The following is a 23,167-nucleotide window of genomic DNA, read 5'->3' as shown; positions in this document are numbered from 1 at the left end:
TAGACTTCTATGGAAAATAAATCTGTCATTTGAATTATTTATCCGATAATTCAATTTATTTATCCCCCCTCCCCCCCACACACACACCTTAAAGTGTCTCAACTCAGACATAAAAAAAAGAAGCAGAATATGCGAATTGAAATGTATGGAAATTTGGTTAAATTGCTACTAAGCACTTCAATACAAAACACTCGAATATCTTTCAAAAATTTGATGCCACTCACCAAAACTGACAAATCCTCATAAGTGCTTAGCACCTTGTAAACATGCTTTTATTTCCGGGTGAACTGAAACACACACACACACACACACACAAAAACAAACAACATTTTAACCAGCCAATCAGATTGTGACTTCCGATTTCCGCCAGTGTTTTCCACATTTGTGTCCAAAATACATCATACTTTCAGTGAATGACCAGTTAGACATCAACCAGTTCAGATCTCAGTTAGGCATGAAATCCCATCATCTGTTCAGTTATGTTAAATAATGAAGGTTAATTGAGGGTTAAAGGAGCATCAGTCTGTGTCTGATGGAGATGAATAATGCTTGCACAAACACGCTGATTTTAATTTACACCATTACAAACCCCAATTTACTCCATATACACCAGAGTTCTGATGATACCTGCTAACTGTAGTATTATGAGCTGAATATATTTCACAACATTGATCTGTCACAGTGGGGAAGAATGATTATGAAGGTCTGGGAGAGTAAAATTGACTCTTGTAGGCAGAATGATGTCATTTGATCTCTGATGAGGGTTTCAGAGACCACCCGTCGGCCAAAAACTCATGAATGATTCATGAAATCAGCATTAATCAATATCCGTTTTCATTTCATGCATGTGTCATGCATTTAGAGCCTTGATTACAGATTCACAATGCAAACACTTGAAAAAATGTGTTTATTTTTCATTTCTTTAGTTCATTTGCTGCTTGATTGTTTTTTTTCTTCCTTTTGTTTGTTTTTGCTTGTTTGTTTCAATGGTTGTTTGTTTTATTTATTTTTCTTGCCTTGGTTTTGTTCATTTGTTTGTCCTTTTGTTCTATATTTTTGTTTGTTTGTTTATCTTTCATTGTTTGTTTATTTTATTTTCTCAGTTTTTTGTTTATTTTTTTGCTTGTTTGTTTGCAAGAAAACATTCTTGCTTTCTTTTGTGGTTCTTTATTGCTTTCTTTTCTTGCATGCTTTCTTTCTTGCTTTCTGTCATGCTGAGATGCATTAAGCAAGGTTGATATATATAAGGCAGACACTGTGGAGAGGAGCAGATTAGATGTGTGTCCTTGACCCCTGACCTTGACTTTGTCAAAGGCCAATGCTGACGTGGGGTTAAACACACACTCATTGATTGCTGTCTGAGATCAGACAGCACAGGAGGGCAATATGTGGGGGTTTATGTGTGTGTTCAGTGTCTTACCCCTACACCATTGCTATTGTTGACAATCCAGCAGCTTCCGTTATTTTTCCGTTATAACTGGAGTTACTCTGGAGTTAGTGTAAATAGCCTCTGCCAACAAGGCGGGCTTTTTGCACTTAATGTAAATAGACACTCTGTGTTTTTAAACCAACACTAGTACATGCCCACTTTAGTCCAGGTGGACATATATTGGACAGATTATGGTTACTGTTATTATGGATATAAACACAGTTTTTTGTGTGGATGTGAGTTTATCTCCGGTGCAGGTGTTGATCAAAAAGCAGAGGATAAAAGTCCTGATTGAAGACGGTGTGTTTTAATGAAGGATTGTGTGATGTGTTTCATATGTAGATGTGTTATTCATTCAGCTGCTTTAGTATTTGGAAGGTTTATTTGTTGAGATAATGAGCGTGTACGTGTGTGTTCAGTGTGTTTCTGTGCCGGTTATTTTTTTTTTTTTTTTGTCAAGAACATGTTTGGAGAATTTAGTAATTTATGCAAAACATAATTGTAAAATATAATTTCTTATCCTTTTCCATTCTATGTATTTATAGGTGAAATGTGACCTAGACATGTTTTCATGAGATTCACACATTACATTAGTATGAGTGTGTTGCCATGTCTTTGGCCAGGTTTGCATCATGCACACACGTTAATCCTGTGTGTGTGTGTGTGTGTGTGTGTTTCCAGAGCTGCCAGAGAACTGGACTGACACGCGGGAGACGCTGCTGGAGGGGATGGTGTTTCAGCTGAAGTATCTGGGCATGACACTGGTGGAGGAACCCAAAGGAGAAGAGCTCTCGGCCGCTGCTGTCAAGAGGATCGTTGCCACAGTAAGACACATGTACACCAACCAATCACGTCACACTGACAAAAAAATTGGTGTAGAAACTCACAATTGCTTGTGAATTTCACAAACAATTACAAGGAAAAAGCAAGCAACTCATTGAGTTAAATGTGAAATTTGGAAGCAAAAACCCCTGAAATATTTCTGTTCTTAACTCTTTCCCTGTCAGTGCTTTTTTTTTTTTTTTTTTGCCAGCCGCCGCCAGCATTTTGATCATTTTCACAAAACTTTCATGGCCCGCAGAATATTTTGTTGTATGAATATTTGAACATGCAATATTTCAAAAGAAAGAACAGAGACTTTGATTTTTATTCTAGCTTCATGCATTCTTTTTTTATTGCATGTGGGTAAGTTTCATTAAAAAAAAAGCAATATTTTAAACAAAAAGCTGAGAAAATTGCCCTTTGTCAAAGACTATGTCTGGATCGGATTCAGAACGATGATCAAAACACAGATTTATATGCTGTTTAATGTTGATGATTTCGTTATTTTACATGTGCGTGAGCAATGCTTCTGTTTTCGTAGTGTGAAGAACATTTTAAAGTCTCCTTGTAGTCAATAATTTTATCCCTTTAAACTCATCTTTAATCACCAAAAATACATATTTAAACGTTTTTTCCTTGAAAAAATGTCTTCATGCCTTAAAATAGCTTGAATGTAAGTCTACACCCTTGCCTCATTTAGTATACGTGGTTCTATGAATATGCAAATTAACCCTGCCTCCACTCACTCGCACCAGCTCAGAGATCCACTCGTTGACATTCACACATTTAACCTGACTGGTTACAAGGTAGTTTGTGACGTCAGAAACACCAGCGATTTCAAAGCGTGTTTTTGAGACTGTCTTTGGTTCACTGCAGTTTTAAAGAGAAAATACTCAGCAATGGTGTCGACTTATGAATTTGCACATGGTTTGTCTTAAAGCATATTAAAAACACCACATAGACATATAAACATCATTACAATCTTGATTTTCACCACAGGGGGACTGTAAATCTACAGTATAAAGAACCACTATGAAGAACCTCTTGTGCAAGGTGAAGGTTCAGTGGATGTTAAAGGTTCTACATGGAACCATTAATGCATATAAACCTTTATTTTCGAGTGTAAGTGAACTTCGGGGAAAATGGCTACAAAAGTGTAGAATTTGATGCTTTTAAGCTCTAATCTGTCTATAATGGTTTGTAAGTGGTGCTAATGGGTGTGTGTGTGTGTGTGTGTGTGTGTGTGTGTGTCTCAGGGGTTTTCTGGGTGTGGTTCTGTGCATTTGAACAGGCTGGATCCTTTCATGATGTAAGATTGTTTTGAGGTTATTAAACACTCCAGATTGTTGTGAATCAACAATAAAAATCAGTTGCATACCAAACGGACTGTGTCAGCGCGTGTGTGTGTGTGTGTGTGTGTGTGTGTGTGTAAAAGCCAGATGTGGAATATTCCTACTTGATATCTCTGACTTCTGACTATAAGATGATATGTAAGAAAACGAATGACAATGCTACCTTTAGCTTAGCAGTTGTTTATATACAGTACTGTGCAAAAGTCTTAGGCATGTTAATATCCCCCTCTCCCCCCCCCCCAAAAAAAGTCAGTCGTAAGTCATATAAGTCAGTTTTTTTATATCTTTTGCTGTAGTGTGTCAGTAGGAAATATCAGTTTACATTTCCAAACATTCTTTTTGCCATTAATTGTAATAATCCAGTGAGATTTGTGTATGCACAAGGAGTCTGACGACAGCCGGTATGATCTGATCTCACCATCATCGAGTCCGTCTGTGATTACATGAAGAAACAGAAAAAACTGAGACAGACTAAATCCAGAAGAACTGCGGGAACGTCTCCGAGACGCTTGAAGAAACCTTCCTGCAAAGCTACCTGGAAAACTATGTACCTGGACAAAAGCCGTTTTAAACGCAAAGGGTCGTTCCACCATATATTGATTTGAATTAGTTAATAGACGTTAAATCATAAATAAATTCAATTTGTGATTTTATTTTTGAAAGCATTCTCACTTTACAGCATTTTAACACAAGTGCCAGTACTCTTCACAGTACTGTAGCTTTGCAGGAAGGTTTCTTCAAGCGTCTCGGAGACGTTCCCGCAGTTCTTCTGGATTTAGTCTGTCTCAGTTTTTTCTGTTTCTGTATTAACATGCCTAAGACTTTTGCACAGTACTGTATATAGTGTTAGCTTGAGTAATTTTAGTACTTCTGCTTATTTTATTTCCTTCTCTTCGAAGAAAAGCCTCCTCTTGGATAAAAAGTCATCTTGAGGACAGAGATCAGTTTGTACAAATAAATAATATTAAATCGGATCTAATGACAGTTACTTGTGGTGTTCCACAAGGTTCGGTGTTAGGCCCCAAATTGTTTGTATTGTGTGTGTATATAGATGATATTTGCAAAGGTTCTAAAATATTAAAAATGGTATTGTTTGCTGATGACACACATTTATACTGTTACTACTATAAAATACAACCGGGTTTCTACTGATACAAAGCTTAATGCTAATTGGTGAAGTATCCCTTTAAAATCATTTGACAGCTTCTTGATAAAGCTCTTTCTCTCTCAGGCTAAAGCTGGTGGTTGGAAGAAGCTTCAGAAGGTGACGCTAAAGGTTTCTCCTCGAGGGATTATTCTCTACGACAGAGCAAACCAGATGATAGAGAATGTGTCCATATACAGGTGAGTCCCCTGCGGCTGTTTGTCATGTCACACGCTGTCTGAGCTCTGTCTCTCTAGAGATGGAAATCATGATTTTTATGTCATTATGTGTTTTTTTTTTTTACCTTTAATAACTCATAACAAGGACCCAAATGTCGTTGTCGTCGTCGATGTGTACAAATGTCATGGAAATTATTTTGGTTCTAATAAGAACTGGTTTTCGATAGCCTCTTGCAATAAAAAAGAGAGGAGTGTTTGTTGCCCCCTGATATTCTGCCATCCATCATTTAGAGCAGTGCGACCTGAAGATTGCTGTGTTTTCATACAGACGGAGAGAGAGAGATCTATATTGATCGGTTTAAGAGTGTCTGAGGCTCAGACACACACTCTCTGACCCTCACCTGGGACCACAGCTATTGTTGGACGATCGCACACGCTAATGAATAAACATGAGGGAGGTGTCAGCCTCTCTCTCCACACCAGTTACACAAGCAATACTCAAATTATGTGGGTCATTCTCATGAAAACATGTCCAGGTTTCATTTCACCCCAAAACCAAATGGAAAAAGACAATGCAGCCTAAATGTTAATATTTTGACATATATTAAGATTTTTTCATTGTGACATTATTTTCATAACAATTATGTTAATTTTTCCTCAAATTCTCAGTAATTTAAAATAAATGTTTCTGTTAATGTAATAATTTTGTACAATTTTATATATATATATATATATATATATATATATATATATATATATATATATATATATATATATATATATATATATATATATACAAGAAATCGATCCCAGGGTGCAAATATTGTCCCTTTATAAAAAATGCAATTCTGACCCTGAAATAATTTTTTCTTTTTTTAAATTAGCATAAACTACTGGTCCTATTCAGACAGAAGTGTGTGTGTGTGTGAGAGTCAGAGAAAGTTTTTGAATGTGTGTGAACTTCTAAATGTGAAACCGGACAGATGGTGGTCATCCATCATTAGTCCCGCCCCTCCTGCTGTGGGTCTGCCCTCTGATAGGCTGAGCCAGCTGTCACTCAAGGCCGAGGGGAGAGATCAACACTGGAGGAGTTCATGAGTTTACAGAGAGATCTCAACAGGAAACCAGAGACCATTCAGTCACAGACAGACTATCCCACGTGTGTGTGGGTGTGTGTTATGGTTTGGTGGGTCAGCTTTCTGTCAAAGTGCTGATGGAGCGTTGAACATAGAGAACACAACACTGCTTGTAGATGTTTTTACATCTCAGAGGAGGTGACATCATGCTCTGCTATATACGGGTGTGTGTGGAAGTGATTTAGTGGTGGATGATGTACACACTGGGTGTGTTAAACTGGATAGAGACCAATCTGAGGTCATCTGGATTTTTTTTTAAATTCCCCTAGTAGATAAACGGAAATCTTTTAAGTTTTAGATCACTGACCAAATGACAGTAAATATGTGTCATTGATCATGTGAGCAGGTTCATGTCCAGGTCTTGCTTTAGTTGAAGCTCAAGATGCTTTTTGGAGCTTCTCCGATCACACTGGAGAACGCTATCATCAGGTTTTGTTCATGTGAGCAAAAATCGCACAAACCTTTCCCTGTAATCATAATGCTGATAATAGTGATAATTGAAGCCGACTTTATATGTACACAAAAGTTTGGGGTCGGTAATATTTTTGAAAGCCTCATCAAGGCTGCATTTATTTGATCAAAAATACAGTAATATTATTAAAATTTAAAGAAACCGTTTTCTATTTGAATATTCTATTCTATATTTTGTTTAATATTTGAATATATTTGTGTAAATGTTATTTATTCCTGTGATCAAACATCAAAGCTGAATTTTCAGCATCATTACACCAGTCAGTGTCACATGATCCTTCAGAAATCATTCTAATATGATGATTTACTGCTCAAGAAACACTTCTGATTATTATCAATGTTGAAAGCAGTTGTGCTTAATTTATGTATTTTTCATGATTTTTTTGATGAAAGGAAAGTTCAAAAGAACAGGATTGATTTGAAATAAAGTCTTTACTGTCACTTTGAACCAATTTAATGCATCTTTGCTGTATAAAAGTATTCTCTTCTTAAACTTTTGAATGGTAGTGTAATTTTTTACACAGGTTGTCTATATATTGACTTTGCTTATTTGTTGTCTGTAGGATATCGTACTGCACAGCTGATAAGATGCATGATAAAGTGTTCGCCTACATCGCTCAGAGTCAACGCAACGAAACACTGGAGTGTCACGCGTACCTCTGCACCAAGAGGAAAGTGGTGAGTGTGTGTTCATATGTTTGTGTGTCAGAGACGCTCTGTCTTTCCTTCTGTCTATAAATAGTTATAGGTTAAGACCACACTTCCTCTGACATAGAAACAGATAGCAATGTGCTTTTTTTTTTTTCTCCCCATGACAAGAGATGTGGTATTAAAACCCCTCTTCCCTATTCCCCGTCTGTCTCAGGCTCAGGCGGTGACGTTAACGGTGGCTCAGGCTTTCCGATTGGCATTTGAGTTTTGGCAGGCTACTAAAGGAGGTATGATGCGCTCGACGACTTCAGTCATCCCAGCACAACTCTTGTTTATCTTTCTGATTCTTTCTGTCTTGTGAATTATGGGCTGTGAATGGAGCTCAAAAGCACGTGTGTCCTACTTGAAGCTGAAGTGTGTAATTTCCACACTCTTAGCTCACCAAACAGAAGTCCAAAAATAATGGCTGTTTTCAAACAGGTTTCTCAAGCACTCCCTTCATCTGCTAGCCTGGAAATCCAGACCCAAATCTGAAAGATTAATGGTCTGGCGTCGACTAATGAAGATCGGCCAGCTCGAGGGGCGGCACCAAGCATGCATTTGAAAATCTCACTGCACGCAATTGGATAACACTACGACCAATCACAACAAGCCCCATACGCTTAGCTACCAGCGGAGCTAACTGGTAGATTAGACTCTTGCCGTATCTGGTCGGCAAAACAGCAAAAACGCCCTTCTTGCAAAGGAAGGATTTGAGCGCCGTCTTCTGTTCCTCTTTTAGATAAAAAGCCAAGTCTAACTCGTTCATTGTAGCGGCCAAAGCCGTTTCAAACAACTGGTGTTCATCCATAGCCATCTTGCAATGTTTACTAATGACTTCGACGTCACAGCGCTGTCGTCATCTGTTTAGCTCGCCTCTGGCCCGCCTATATCAGATAACCCGATGTGATTGGTGCAGGGCATATTTAATGAGCGTCATTACTCAACGCTAGAGTAAACTCGCTGAGCAATTCAATTTGTGCTCTCGTGAGAACTCTGGATTTCCAGGGTATTCATCTGCTATTGGTCGTAAAAAAAAAAAGAAAAAAAAAAGAAGATAGCCCCGCCCCAAACTCATGCTATTGGTTAATGTTGCTGTGTTGGGCTGATTGAGAGTCATCTTTTTATCCTTCCTTTGACTTCCTTTTAAGAAGTCTTGAATGTTCAAAACGCATTATTTTTTCACATATTTTGCAGCTCCTCTCTTCCCAGTCTGTCAGTAACGCTCTGTTTAGTTCCTGTCTCTATGAAGCCCCTCCTTCTGAAAAGCACAATGTGCTCTGATTGGTCGGCTGGACCAGTGTGTTGTGATTGGTCAAATGCTTTGAGTATTTGGGAAATGTCACCCCCCTCACCATAACCACGTGTTTTAACACACTACTAACTAACTCAACTAGCCCTTGCCTCTTTATTTTGCGTTTGGGAATTATTTAAATGAGGAATATTGTGACGTTTCCGGAAGAAAACTCAAGACTACAATGGAGGCTTTTCAGGGAGTTCAGAAACAGTGACACTGATATAGAGAAGAACTCCTGCTGGAGGGACTTTGTGTTTTGCAGAGCTTTTTCAAACTAAAACAGCAACATTACACACTAAAGAAAGTTGAACGTAAAAAAAAAGCCTTATAGGTCCTTACATGTTTTAATAGCGCAAGTAAAAGTTAGCAGGTTTAATTTATTTCCATGCATCAATTGCAACTTAAACTGGGGACACGTTTAACGACTGTAAGGCCGATTATGAATGTAATTTGACACTTACGACTGATCATTCCCAAACACACCGAGTCAGAGACCGTTGCGTTCAGTCGTTGGAAACGGTCTGTAAGTGTTTTCAGTTCAGCATTAGAATGTTTCAGCTTGTCGTTAAGTGTGTCCCTGCTTTAATTGCAAGTATTTAAAAAAAAATGAAATATTTTTTCAATATTTCCCTGCTTTTAAATGTGTCCCTGCTTTAATTGCAAATATAAAAAAATATATGAAATCTTTTTTATATTAAATCTTTTTTTTAGCAGGAAAATGTCTGGAAAACATGCATTTCATATTTCAAACTAGATTTTTACTGTTTACTTCTTGCGTCATATATTTCGATTTTAATTGGCAACAACAACAACAAAAACCCTTTTAAAGTAGTTTCTGAGCAATATTGCCTCTGCCCTGTGAGTGTGTTTATTTATGACTTTTAGAGTTTTTAAGGAACTGTATATTTCTGTATTTATTTCCTGCAGGGATGGAGGACAAGAAAGAGATTTTAGTGCAGGGAGAGTAGAGCAGCTCCTGTTGTACAGATCAGCAGAACATGTATGCAATTTACTGCATGTTTGAACATGCCTCTGTGTGTGTGTGTGTGTGTGTGTGTGTGTGTGTGTGTGTGTGTGTGTGTGTGTGTGTGTGAGTGTGTGTGTATCCTGAGGCCTGTAGAGATTTATTCATTTCATCTCTCTGCACCTGACGGTTCGCTGCAGGATCTGATCATCTGGCAGAACTCAAACCCGATCTCAGATCTCTTCCTCCGTCTCAATGCGTTTTACTGCAGGGCCTAAAATATAAACAAGTGACACACACACATTTGCGTAGTGAGTGTTTATGGTCCTGGAAAGGATGGTGCCTGTGCATCATGGTATGTTTAATTTTTAATTCAAAAGTGATGCATGTGATGAGAGAAATTAATATTTATCAGTTTAGTTATACATGTAAATCTGAAAATTTGAGCTGAAATATGGACATAAATTGGTCATCCCGGTCACCCACTTTGGAGCTTCAGAAGTGAATTAAAACACCTTTATTGTGATGCTTTATCACTGTGGTCATAGATATCATATAATAAAGGCTAGATGTCTTACGGCGGAGTCACTTCCGGCATCACCGGCTGCCATCTTACCACAGGGAAGCTGTGAATTAAGGTAAGTGAGCAGCACGCACACAAATCCTCTTATCTCGCTGAAATCTTGACGGATTTACAAATGGTTTGGTTTCTTACAAACGTTATTAACGTGGCTATAATTCTTTCATATGGAAGTCCATTGTTATAATTATTATCTCTGACGTTTATAACAAACCAAACCGTTTGAAAATCAGTTGAAAATTGAGCAAGTTATGGTTATTTAAAAGTACATGCACCATGTTACGAGTGAGCGAGCTGCCTGTGGTAAGATGGCCGCCGTGTGCGGACGTCGACCTCCATTGGCCAGCAGCGCGGACGAGACATCTAGCCTTTATTATATGATATCTATGACTGTGGTAACCACACAGAGAAGTACCAAAAACACCATTATGATACTGCAGGAAGAAGATCTGAGAACATGACTTCCCTCTGTAGAGCTCTACTATATAGACGCTATGTACAGTTCCTCATGAAGGGCGTTGATAGTGATTTAGGATGTTTCATTTCCATTTCCATTTCATTCAGGCGGAGATCAAGTCCACCGCACAGTTTAGTGCTACATGTGTTCATTATTTAAATGTACATTTAGGTCTGGTTTCTCCTGGACCTGATGCACATTTATGCTCACTGACCTCATTCTTTTTTTAACTTTAATTAATACATATTTAACAAACTTTTAAATATGAATTATATATGAAAGCATATGAATCAAAGTTTTAAGATAAAAATGATGTAAAATAATTTATTTAGTTATTTAGTGAATTTTTAAATCATGAATATTATTTCTTGGGGGATATATTTATTTATTTATTTATTGCATTTGACAACCTCATCTAACTGTTTCATGTCATAAATAGTTTAAATTACCAGATGATAAACAAAAAGACTGATAAAAAAGCAATTTAAAAGCAAATACGGAACTGAATGTTTAATGTAAGTATGTTAACAATAACTCAAGCTTGACATTTCTGCTTTGTTTTCAGAGAAAGAGAAGCAGGTGAAATGTGGATCAGATGGAGAGGCGGCCAGCAGCTCTCAGTGCGAGAGTTCAGCCAGTCTGGCCAGCACGAAAGGAGGAGGTGAACACACACGCGCACACACACACAACACAGCACAGAGAGAGAGAGCTATGTAAATCTACGCTTTGTTTCCTAATCGGCCATTAAATGTGTCAATCAACAGGGCAATTTGTCTCTAATTTCTGTTCAATTTCTATGGTGTTGTGCTCTGTAGCTCCGCCCACAGTAGAATCTCATTGGTTTAAAATCCCACTCGACATAACGGTGGTAAATATCAAATGTGTTCTTACTGGCTCTGATTGTGTTGTGTCACACAGTATTCTCACTTTCAGTGTGGAGAGACAAATAGTTATCACTGGAAACATGATGATAATACCATAGTATTAATTTTCCTTACATTTTTTTTGCACGAAAAAGGGTCGCAGTCTAGAGCCCTGAAAATGTAATAATATTTCACAATATTACAGTTTTTACCGTATTTTCTTTTCAAATAAATGCAGCCTTGGTGAGCAAAGAGACTTCTTTCACAAACATAACTTTTGAGTGGTAGTGTATTCTCTGTTGATGTGATCAGATATGGATAGCTTGTTCTAGAAGCAATTCTTGATACTGTTATATATTAAAGGGATGGTTTGGAGTAAAATCAACCTAGGGTCCTTTGCACCATGACCTCGAGCCAAACACCCCCCCAGAGGCCTTTTTTCCCTTGGCTGAACATTATTAAAGTTAGAGCTTATTTCGAGATATCAGCCGGATGGCTTAGTGCAGGCGCTAATGGATCCAAGGATGTATCTCGTAAATTACCCCACTAATAATGCCCAGAATAGTATAAATAGGTTCTGTGATCATAAAACGAGGCATTGGAAAGTTTGTAAGTACATCAGGAGTTTATTTAAATAACACCTGCCTGATGGCTAATGCTACCGCTAACCCGGACACCGACGTCACTTTCGTGATTTGGGGAAAGCCCGTAAAAGTCCTGGCAGAAAGCGATGCATGAGGATGTAGTGTAACGACGCCCAGTTCCAGGAATGCACTAATATTTTGTTGGTAGTACCAGCTTGCAACAGTTATTAGTTAACACTAAGTTGTCAACACTTCAGAAAAAATAATAATTTGTTGTTACACTACATCCTTACGCATCGCTTTCTGCCAGGACGTTTACGGGCTTTTCCCAAATCACAGAAGTGACGTCGATGTCCGGGTTAGCGGTAGCATTAGCCGTCAGGCAAGTGTTATTTAAATAAACTCCTGATGTACTTACAAACTTTCCAATGCCTCGTTTTATGAGTACAGAACCTATTTGTACTATTCTGGGCATTATTAGTGGGGCAATTTACGAGATACAACCTTGGATCCATTAGCGCCTGCACTAACCCATTCGGCTGATATCTCTAAATAAGCTCTAACTTTAATAATGTTCAACCAAGGGAAAAAAGGCCTCTGGGGGGTGTTTGGCTCGAGGTCATGGTGCAAAGGACCCTAGGTTGATTTTACTCCGAACCATCCCTTTAAGTCGTTTTAAGTCATTAACAGTACTACTTAAAGACCCCGGTATTATCATCTGACACCATCACTGGACCATGGTACTCTTTTGTAAGGGTGCCAGAGGACCCTGGATGATTCTCAGGTTGCCAGGTTACAGAAATAATCTTGGACGGCAGAGTTCAGTGAACGAATGAACCCTTGAGGCCCAGTGATCCGTGTGCGTGAGACAGACGTGTGTGTGCATGAATAAAGGACTGTGTGTTCGTAAATCCCATCAGATATATCAGAAACATGATTCTTTTAGCCTACACACACACACACACACACAGCGGCTGATCTCTGCTCATGAAATATGAGACCAGGACCGAGATGGACACGTTTAATGGCTCAGGATAGGGAGGTGATGTGATGTGCTTTTGTTTGAGTCTGTGAAGCGTGTCATGGCTTGATGTTGAGCGTTGATTCATTCTCTACATGCACAGATCTGCATGATCCCTGCAGGTGTGGAGATGTGAAAATATACCGTTCAAAGGTTGATTTATAACCATTGTGTCTGATCACCTCGTGTTGCTCCAGAAGGTCTGAGCCTGTATTAAGTGCAATTAAATTAATAAATAAATCTGCCAAGTTACATAGTTCATTAGCCTAACTGTAGGCTGAGTCATAACAGAGTCCTTTGTCAACAGCTTCAATCAGAATTAGGAACCCCATCCATCCATCCATCCCTCCATCCATCCATCCATCCATCCATCCATCCATCCATCCATCCATCCATCTATCCCTCCATCCATCCATCCCTCCATCCATCTATCCCTCCATCCATCCATCCATCAATTCATCCCTCCCTCCCTCCATCCATCCATCCATCCATCCATCAATTCATCCCTCCCTCCCTCCCTCCGTCCATCCATCCATCCATCCCTCCATACATCCGTCCCTTCATCCATCCATCTATCCCTCCATACATCCGTCCCTTCATCCATCCATCCCTCCATACATCCGTCCCTTCATCCATCCATCCCTCCATCCATCCCTCCATACATCCGTCCCTTCATCCATCCATCCCTCCCTCCCTCCATCCATCCATCCCTCCCTCCATCCATCCCTCCCTCCCTCCATCCATCCATCAATTCATCCATCCATCAATTCATCCATCCATACATCCGTCCCTTCATCCATCCGTCCCTCCATCCGTCCCTCCATCCATCCATCCATCCATCCATCCATCCATCCATCCTATTGCACAGAGTAATGGCTGCTGAAAAATCAGCTTTGCATCACAGGAATAAATTAGATTTGTTTTTATGTATTTTAAGTTGAAAACAGTTATTTGAAATCGTAATGATATTTCACAATATTTGGATCCAATACATTTATTTTTTGCATTTATTTATTTGTTTGTTTTTACTTACAGTATTTAGTTTTATTTTTCTATTTATTTTGTCATTATCATTATTTTTATTGTGTGTGTAGAAGTGGCCACTGGGGATCTACTGGACTTTGAATGTGGAGAAAAAGATCACTCAGGAAAAGACGCCACACACCCTGTACCGAACCTCAGCACAGAGAACAACAACACTGTATGGGTAAGAACACACACACACACACACACACACACACACACACACACACACACACATATATATACTCACACACACACACACACACACACACACACACACACACACACACACACACACACACACACACACACACACACACACACACACACAACCGTCTGCATACATGTCATACATATACATGTGCGAGATTATCCAAAAGCAAAGGTACTTCACAAACTGACTTGAATAATTCATTAATAATAATTAGACTGAATTAAAATCTTTATCCATAATAGACCTGGTACTGTAGAGAAAACAACCACAACTCACTGCTATTAATTAATTATTTTAATTATTAAAGCGTCTACAATAATGTCGTTTACATTCCAATGTTTTAATTATAAAATTAATCAGTTATTTACAATCGAATTTATATTAATATTTATACAGCAATATTTATATCTATACATATTCAACAGCACATTAGTTTTGGCTGTAGTAATGAGAACTTATTCATCTCTGTCTTTTGCAGGAACTTGAGGATGGTCTAGATGAGGCTTTCTCAAGGTTAGTAAAATCATATCTGAAATAATCTCTCAATGTAACTGATATACCAAACTGCACTTTTACACCATAACACCCTACACAGCGAATTTTATGGAGCTTACCGTAACTGTAGCACAGATGTGGAGTATAGGGCACAACTATTCCTTGCGCTCCATTATGTGACCACAGCGGTATTTGCGATGGGCGTGATCAGCTCGGAGAATAAACTCTTTTTGGTTGGCCTTACATAATCCAGAATATTTTACGCTCCACTCACAGTTCCTGTGATTTATAGAAAAGAAAAAGACATCTTGAGTCGACACAGAGGTGCAAAAATCTGTGTAACAAGTTCTCAATAGACTTTCACTGGTTACATAATCCAGAATATTGTACGCTCCACTCACAGTTTCTGTGTTTCATAGAAAAGAAGAAGACATCTTGAGTTGACACAGAGGTGCAAAAATCTGTGTAACAAGTTCTCAATAGACTTTCACTGGTTGACGCCTCAATGCTGTTCCTGAAAAGTGGAATGCCACAGTTAAAGCTGCAGTCCGTAGTTTTTCCTTTTTGTCGCCATCTCTGCTAGAAATCTGCAATTGCAGTTATTCACTGAATTATCAACTTTACGAGGGTTGTGCCTCGGCACGGCACAGAGCGGACGAATCCAATGTTTTGAGGAGGATGTGGAAATCCACCAGTACAACTGGAATTAAAAACATTATTACAAGCTTACCGTTTTGAATCGAGCTAAGGCAAGCAGATAGTTTTGAACACTGGCTGGTTATGTACTTGCTCAAATTTATTTGGGATCATTTTTAACCCAAAAAAGTTACAGCTTTAAATGCTTGAGTTTCAGAAAATCCATGTTTGACATTTTCTTTTAAATTAATAACAGTTCTTTGCTGAGCTTATTCATTAGAAGCAAATAAATACTGAATCAAAATATCTATCTTTTTTATGGACATGGGAATAATACAGAATGAACAATCATATTGCGCCCTCTGCCAAATTCGAGGCAGCCTTGCTTATGTTTGTATCAAATCTGATAATTGGGGATGATAATCAGTCAAAGTCTCTAATGAAATCCAAAGTTTGAAACATTTTTTTACTCTATCAATCTTTTTTATGGACGCTCGAACATGTGACATAATACAGAACAAGCCATCATTCTGCATCCTCTGCCCAATTTGGGGTGGCCTTTCTCTGCCATGTTAAAGGTGGAACTAAATATAACAATAGGAGATGATACACAGTCTAACACACTATACAAAAATCAAAATCTTAAACACTTTTAACTCTATACGTCTTTTTTATGGACCCTTGAACTTTGCATATGGCATAATATAGAATGAGCCATATTGCATCGTCTGCCAAGTTCAGGGTGGTGTTTCTCAGCCATGTTAAGAGCTGCGTTAAAGATGATAATGGCGAATGGTACACAATCTAAACCTTTAACAAAATGTACAATTTTAACCGTTTTTACTCAACCAGCCTTTTTTTATGGAGCTATGAATTTGACATATGCTTTAATATTGCCACATGATACAAGTCGTTTACTTGCAACCGTCTCTACACATTAAGCTCAGACATAAGATTGTATTTTAAAGCTGGAAAATTACAAACTTCAGCATTAATTTAAAAATATTAAGGAAAATTGGATCCCTCATAATATGAGCCCTTTAGGAGAATATGATTTTTATTGGGATAATAGGCAAGTTCCTGCTTGCCTATATACTGTACACAAACCATACATACAGTTGTGATGGTAAATGATTAGGTCATGTTTTGAATGACTATTATTTGCATACTGTGACATCGTAATGACACTAATTAACAGTCATTTTATTCTGCAAACCAAACAACAGCTGTTTAATGATTTGTAATGATGGTCATTATTCATCCAGACACACAGAGTGCCGTTCCCGAGAGATTAGCCGACATGAGATGAGCTGTTTTTACAGCAGCGGGGGTTCAGTCCATCGCCGCTGATTATTTGTCGTGTGCAGTAATTAAAAGCGTTGGCTTTTAATCAAACTCAGTACTTCGTTAATCTCCATTTAACATGCTTTCACCCTGTAAGTGTGAGGAGAGAAGCTGTAGATCTCTGACATGCGAGAACTTTTCCAATCAAGGACGAATTGAGGATAGAGAAAATCTCTGATTAAAGACGATTGAAGTGCTCTTCATCAAAACCCAAAGCTGTTTTAGCATTTTCTGATGGTTTATCATCCAAAACACAGTGGGCTGAGAGATATTATGGTCATAATTGGCCATTTATGTACATCACTGTATGCTTGATGCAAAAATAAAAATGTAACGACTACATCTGACCAATAGAAGATCTAAATGTCAGCTTGACCTCTTGACCCAATATAAAGAAACTAACTTTAAAGTCGCATTATTTGCAGTGTTGAGGTTAAGTAAAGTAGATAGTGCTGTATATTTTAAGATTGTGAATACACTATTATTTGTTATTTACTACATATTTAAATAAGAAAACCTTGAGTGGATAGTATTTTGTCAGTTCGATTAGCGTTTAAATATTTCTATTTAGCTTTTATTTATTTTTATTTTAGTCATTTTAGTACTTCAACTTAATTGTGTCAGTTAGTTTCTAAAGTTTTTCATCTAATATTTATATATTGTTTTGCTGAACTTTTTAAAAATAGTTTTAGTTAACAATAACAACACCGGTTATTCGCCAAAATGTTTGGGAGTTTGTTCAAATCTTTAACCCTAAGTGTGAGTCAAACACCACTTCCAGTCGTTTATCTTTATGATCGAGAGGTCAACTTCAGTTCGCTGTAACTCTGACCTCAATTCCTCAACATTTGCCCGGCAGTAACCTTTGACTTGACTGGCTGCTCAATAATCTCCATCAGGAGGTCTAGGACGTTTAAAATCAAAATGGACAATTCCTTTTTTTAATGGAATATTTATTATGAATAATTTATCCATGTACATCATTATTGTATTATTTATATCTTTAATCAAAATAACTCCCCCTCCCTCTTGCAGCGACATCTCTTCTCTTCTCTGATGATGCGTTTACTGGCGTGAGGGCGGGGCAACCTGTCACTCACATGAGATCCACCAATAGCAAACCACAACCATGCAACTAACTTCCCATGGACAAAATCAAGTCCCGTCCCACATTTTTCTTGTCCGAGAACCCATTTCAATAGAAAATGCGTCACGATAGGGAAGAAAAGACTTTCACAACTTCTGTTTCATGCCGATTTAAAGAATTTTTTTTTTTATCAAAGTATCAAAATGTGGAAGTTCTAATGTATTATGTAGACGACAGCAAACTAAGCCGCAAGACATGCTGACTAATAATGCCGCTCACATGGAGTCTCTGTTTTCTCACACTGATGTTGTTTATTCCCCCTCAGCCGCAGTCTGGATATTTTTGAGTCCAACACAGGTAAAAAAAGTAATTGGCCTGAGCTGTAGTCCTCATCCGTCACAATCCACTCTTTCACATCATCCACGACCGTGCACTACAGTAGTCCAGTTCTCCCATCTGTTCCGTGTCAGGCATGTTCCTCCTCATGGCTCAAAACCCTGTCCATCTCAAACACCTGTTCTGTGGATATTGATGACTTCATGGCAGGGTTCTTTGCCAAGATTTGTAGAAATATCATCTTCATGTTTTCCTACTTCATCCTATGATCAGATGTCTTTTTCCCGCCACTGCCTTTTCACAAAGTCTGCTACTATGGACCTCAGTCTGGGTAGACGCTGTATAGTAGTAGTTCACTCTTAAATTAACTTACTCTCATTATTGATCACCTTTATGGTTTTATTTTATCAGTAGAACTACACTGACAATCAAAAGTTTTAATTTTGTACGATTATTATAATAATTTTTTTCAGCAGGGATGCATTAAATTGATCAAAAGTGACAATAAGAGATTTATAATGTATAAAAAAATAATCTATTTGTTCTTTTCGACTTTCTGTTCTTCGAAGAATTCTAAAAAATAAAAAAGTATCACGGTTTGCACAAAAATATGAAGCAGCACAATTGTTTTCAGCATTGATAATAACCAGAAATGTTTAATGAGAAGCAAATCATCATATTATACTGATTTCTGAAGGATCATGTGACACTGAAGACTGGAGTAATGATGCTGAACATTCAGCTTTGCATCACAGGAATAAATTACATTTTAAAATGTATTACAATAGAAAACAGTTATTTGAAATTGTAATAATATTTCACAATAATACTGTTTTTACTGCATTTCTGATCAAATAAATGCAGCCTTGAGACTTGAAAACATTTTTAAAACGGCGTCTACCTTGACTAAAGTGCATTGAGGCTGTGTGACAGAGTTACCGAAGTGATATTCCAAGACATGTTCCTGTTTTTTTGTTACTTTCCGCAGCCCAGTTTCATTCCAGGTCCTCGAAGGTTTGACTACTCATGATGTGACATTCATTCACAGTCTCTATATTTAGGGTAGTAAAGAACAAAAATACAACTGGCATATTTTGTGCAACCCGTGAAATATTCTTGACCTCTGTCTAGGGATGGGAATCATAACGATTCCCTAACGATTCTGTTTGCGATTCCAATTCCACTTTATGATTCCATTAGCGATTCTTGATGTTCTAAAAGAATTATAGTTGTTCCATACTTGAAGTAAACTCTGTTGTGAACGTGTGAATCTTTAACTGATTCAAACTGAGAACTGATTTGAGTCTTTTTGACAGATTCATTACAAAGACTCATAAAAGAGTCAGTTCTCAAACCAGACTGGTCTCTGTGTGGGCGACACATCAGAAGGACCTTTCGTCTATTTATTTTCTATTATTTCACAGTGTCCCAGCCTTTCTTTCTCATCTTATTAAATCATAAATAAAAATAACAATAAGAACTTGTTCATGATTCCCAACCCTAAATATGAAGCATTTATCCTCACACCATATTATTTTAGTATTATTTATATACTTTTTTTAGTATTCTTTATTATTTTTTATTTTTTGGGATTTCCTTATATTTTTTTTTATTTAGCTTTAATTTTATTTTGAGTTTTAAGTTTAGTAATTTTAGTACTTCAATTTAAAATTAAACTTTAATTCAGTTAGTTGTCAAAGCAACATTTCTAATTTTCAAAATTCTATTTTTTCAAGTTTAAAGGGATAGCTCACCCCCAAAAAAATTAAATTCTGTCATTAATTACTCACCCTCATGTCGTTCCAACCCCGTAAGACTTTCATTCATCTTCATAACACATATTTTTGATGAAATCTGAGAGCTTTCTGTCCCTCCATTGACAGCTAAGCAACTAACACTTTCAACTAGCCCCAGAAAGGCAGTATTTAAAGTATCCATGTGACTGCAGTGGTTTAACTTTAATTTTATGAAGCGACGCGAGTACTTTGTTTGGGAAAAAACGAACATATTTTACCTCTTTATTTACAAAATATCAATGTAGAAAATAGTAACTGTGTGAACAAGGGACCGATTTCAGCCGCAGCTTCAGCGTCAATTTATAATGTAAGAGGCGGAGCTTCAGATAGAGAGCATTTGATTGGACAGAAAATCTGATGAAAAACCGAATTGCAGAGTGACGTCATCAAAATCGTTGATCCATATTGGCGGAAGTGAGAGACTGTAAGTTTTGAACGCTTATATCTTCTAAATGCGAATTTTGTTATTGTTTTGGAGAACACTAGCTTAGAAGAGTATCATATTCATACAAAAAGCCAAAAAAATTAAATTTTGATTTCATGGGGACTTTAATATTTTGTAAATAAAGCGCTAAATTATGTTTTTTTTTTTTTTACACTCGCGTCACTTCATAAAATTGAGGTTAAACCACTGGAGTCACATGGGATTACTTCAATTAGGCTATGACTTTATGAGATGTTGTGTTAACCCTTTAAGTTTTTCATTTAATGTTTATATTTTGATCTCAGCTTTATTTCAATTTCAACGAAAACTAACATTCTTAGTTTAACAAATTCTTATTTATGATGACATGCGAGACTACAAATAGGCTAAATGTTATTTTATCTTGCTCTTTAAATAACGAGCAACTCCAGATCAGGGAGAAATGTGCCATGCATATTTAAAGTGTTGTTTCTGTTTTGCATATGTTTTCCCTAGTCTCTACAGCTCCTTACACGATCTGATGTGCACCGCTACTGATGTTTGCTGCCTTGTGTTTTTCGGTTTGCTTCTGTCTCTCACGCGTTCTGTCTGTGTGTTTCCCCCCCCCAAGACTCGCTGAGTCTCGCACTAACCCCCAGGTGCTGGACATTGGGGTAAACCCTCAGGACTTCAACCCTGAAGAGTGCTTGTCGCCTAGCAACTGGGACAAAGCCGAAGCCGAGGACGCGTTCGGATTCTGATCGACGCTTCGCGAGAGGAACGAGCTGATGAAGCGTCAACAAAGGGATCGAGCTCGCGGCAGCTCGTCACACTGGCGCCCTCTGGTGGCCGTCACTGACACCGCGTTTCAGTTTGACATGCGGTTTGGCAAACTGAACTTCAACGAAAGCACAGACCAAAGCAATACAGTATAAACACATTTTTTAATTCCCCCTTATTATTTTAAGTACATTTATATTTTCTGTTACTTACTATAAGTTACTTTTTTTTTATGTACGTGTACGAATATAAAATGTATGTATATGACAATAACACTGTAAAAAGCGTTCAGTTTACTTACTTGAATTGAATTGAGTAAACCCATTGCCTTAAAATGATTAAGTAAATAAACTTAATGATTAATTGAAAAAATTAAGTTATGTGAACTTGACAATTCCACATTACTTATTTTTTTTTGATTAAGCATGAAGTTTATTTGCTTAATAATTTTAAGACAACGGGTTTACTCAATTTATCACTTTTTACAGTCATTTATTATTATTATTATTATTTTAATGGATTTGATTGCTGAGGCTAGCTTTGCGATTCTATGCAGTCGAATGTCAGAATATAAATTGAGATTAAATGTCATGTTTGAGGTTTGTGTGGAGTGGGATTGTTTTTTTTTTAATGCTCTGAAGTGGTGAAGGTTTTGTGTATGCAAGTTGTCTGCCCTCATACAAAAACAAGATTAATGAAAAAACGACTAAACGAACGTTACAGCATACATAATAAGAGAAGGCAGGGTATTTATATGAGACAATTTTATCTTTTTCTATGAAAATGTATTTTTGCACTCCTCTCTGCGTCTATTTCTAAAGCTCATCATTTAATTTATGCTTATGCCTTTTGAAACAAATGCCTGCTATTTGTTATTCTTAATTAGGTTATCCGTACTACCCATCCAATACAACACTGTGGAAGTGTCAGACTGTGATATCATGGTATTATAAGAACTTTGAAAAAAAAAAAAAATCATGGTATTATCATCATGGTAGTGTCTAAATAAAGCAACATTTGATTTATATGTTGTTGTTGTTGTTTTTTAAATGAAACACCAATTTTGTAACATTACATGTATCCCTCTGCCTAAAAAATTTACCTGAATTTGTTTATGACAAGCACAGCAATATATTATTTTCTCATCAACTCGCTTATGTTGAAACATAAACATCATAAATGAGCAACAAACTGGTATTTAACTCTGTGGATTTGATTGATTGAGAGAAAAATGCAGTCGGTTCTTTTGAAGCTTGTCTTTGTATTTAGACTTCATAAGGGTAAATTATAACACCTCAGTGTTAGTTTCTGTTTGCATTAATCATTCGATGTTCATGAATTAAAACTGTGATAAAAGTGCTTTGTGTTGATTACTGTTTCGACGTAATAGCTCCCTCTAGTGGTGAGACTAACGCAGTGCTGTTATGAGCCCAAGTAATTCTTTTTAAATAATGGTTTCAATTCAGTGCCTAATTAAGTTGGCCATTAGTTCAAATAGGGTGTCGTCACGTAGTTTTCACGAGCCATTTATTAATATTCATAACATTGTATTTGATGGAGCACCAATTACTTCACAACTAATGTAAAAAAATAAAAAAGCACATTAGATAGAACCACTGATTCTATATAGATCAGTGGATAGAACGCAAAATTCAAAAAATTATAACCCACTTTCAAGCGAAGCGTTCACTTACCAACGTCTGCCTTTCAGCCAATCACTGACCGACCCTGGCGTTACGTCATTAATATTCATGAGTTCCACGTTTTAACCAGTAGGAACAATAAATTCAGATTATTGTATTTTATATATACATTATAAGGTTGATTATCTTTAATTATGTATATACGTGTACTATTTTGAATATTGTGAAAGTGAATACTTTTAGTCAATCATTAGACCGGCCCTCGCATTACGCAATTAATATTCACGAGTTCCACGTTTTCACCAGGGGATTAATAAATTCAGATGATTATATTTTATATATATATATATATATATATATATATATATATATATATATATATATATATATATATATATATATATATATATATATACATATA

General features: G+C 37.1%; 1 protein-coding gene across 1 annotated transcript in view; it reads left to right on the top strand.

Moving 5' to 3' along the window:
* The window catches only part of ldlrap1b (low density lipoprotein receptor adaptor protein 1b), a 41,231-nt gene extending 19,103 nt beyond the window's left edge, over window positions 1-22,128 (top strand). Inside the window, exons 2-9 of the mRNA XM_084392204.1 lie at window positions 2,111-2,253; window positions 4,835-4,947; window positions 7,097-7,211; window positions 7,399-7,471; window positions 11,087-11,182; window positions 14,084-14,196; window positions 14,705-14,739; window positions 20,955-22,128. Coding sequence (XP_084248330.1) covers window positions 2,111-2,253; window positions 4,835-4,947; window positions 7,097-7,211; window positions 7,399-7,471; window positions 11,087-11,182; window positions 14,084-14,196; window positions 14,705-14,739; window positions 20,955-21,084 — 818 coding nt within the window. The 3' untranslated portion in view covers window positions 21,085-22,128. The remainder of the gene's footprint in view (window positions 1-2,110; window positions 2,254-4,834; window positions 4,948-7,096; window positions 7,212-7,398; window positions 7,472-11,086; window positions 11,183-14,083; window positions 14,197-14,704; window positions 14,740-20,954) is intronic.
* Window positions 22,129-23,167: the final 1,039 nt, after the last annotated feature.

This window comes from Rutilus rutilus, assembly GCF_951802725.1.
Source record: "Rutilus rutilus genome assembly, chromosome: 20".
Classification (NCBI taxonomy): domain Eukaryota; kingdom Metazoa; phylum Chordata; class Actinopteri; order Cypriniformes; family Leuciscidae; genus Rutilus; species Rutilus rutilus.
The sequence above is the reverse complement of the archived record's forward strand: the minus strand, read 5'-3'. Positions and strand labels throughout refer to the sequence as shown.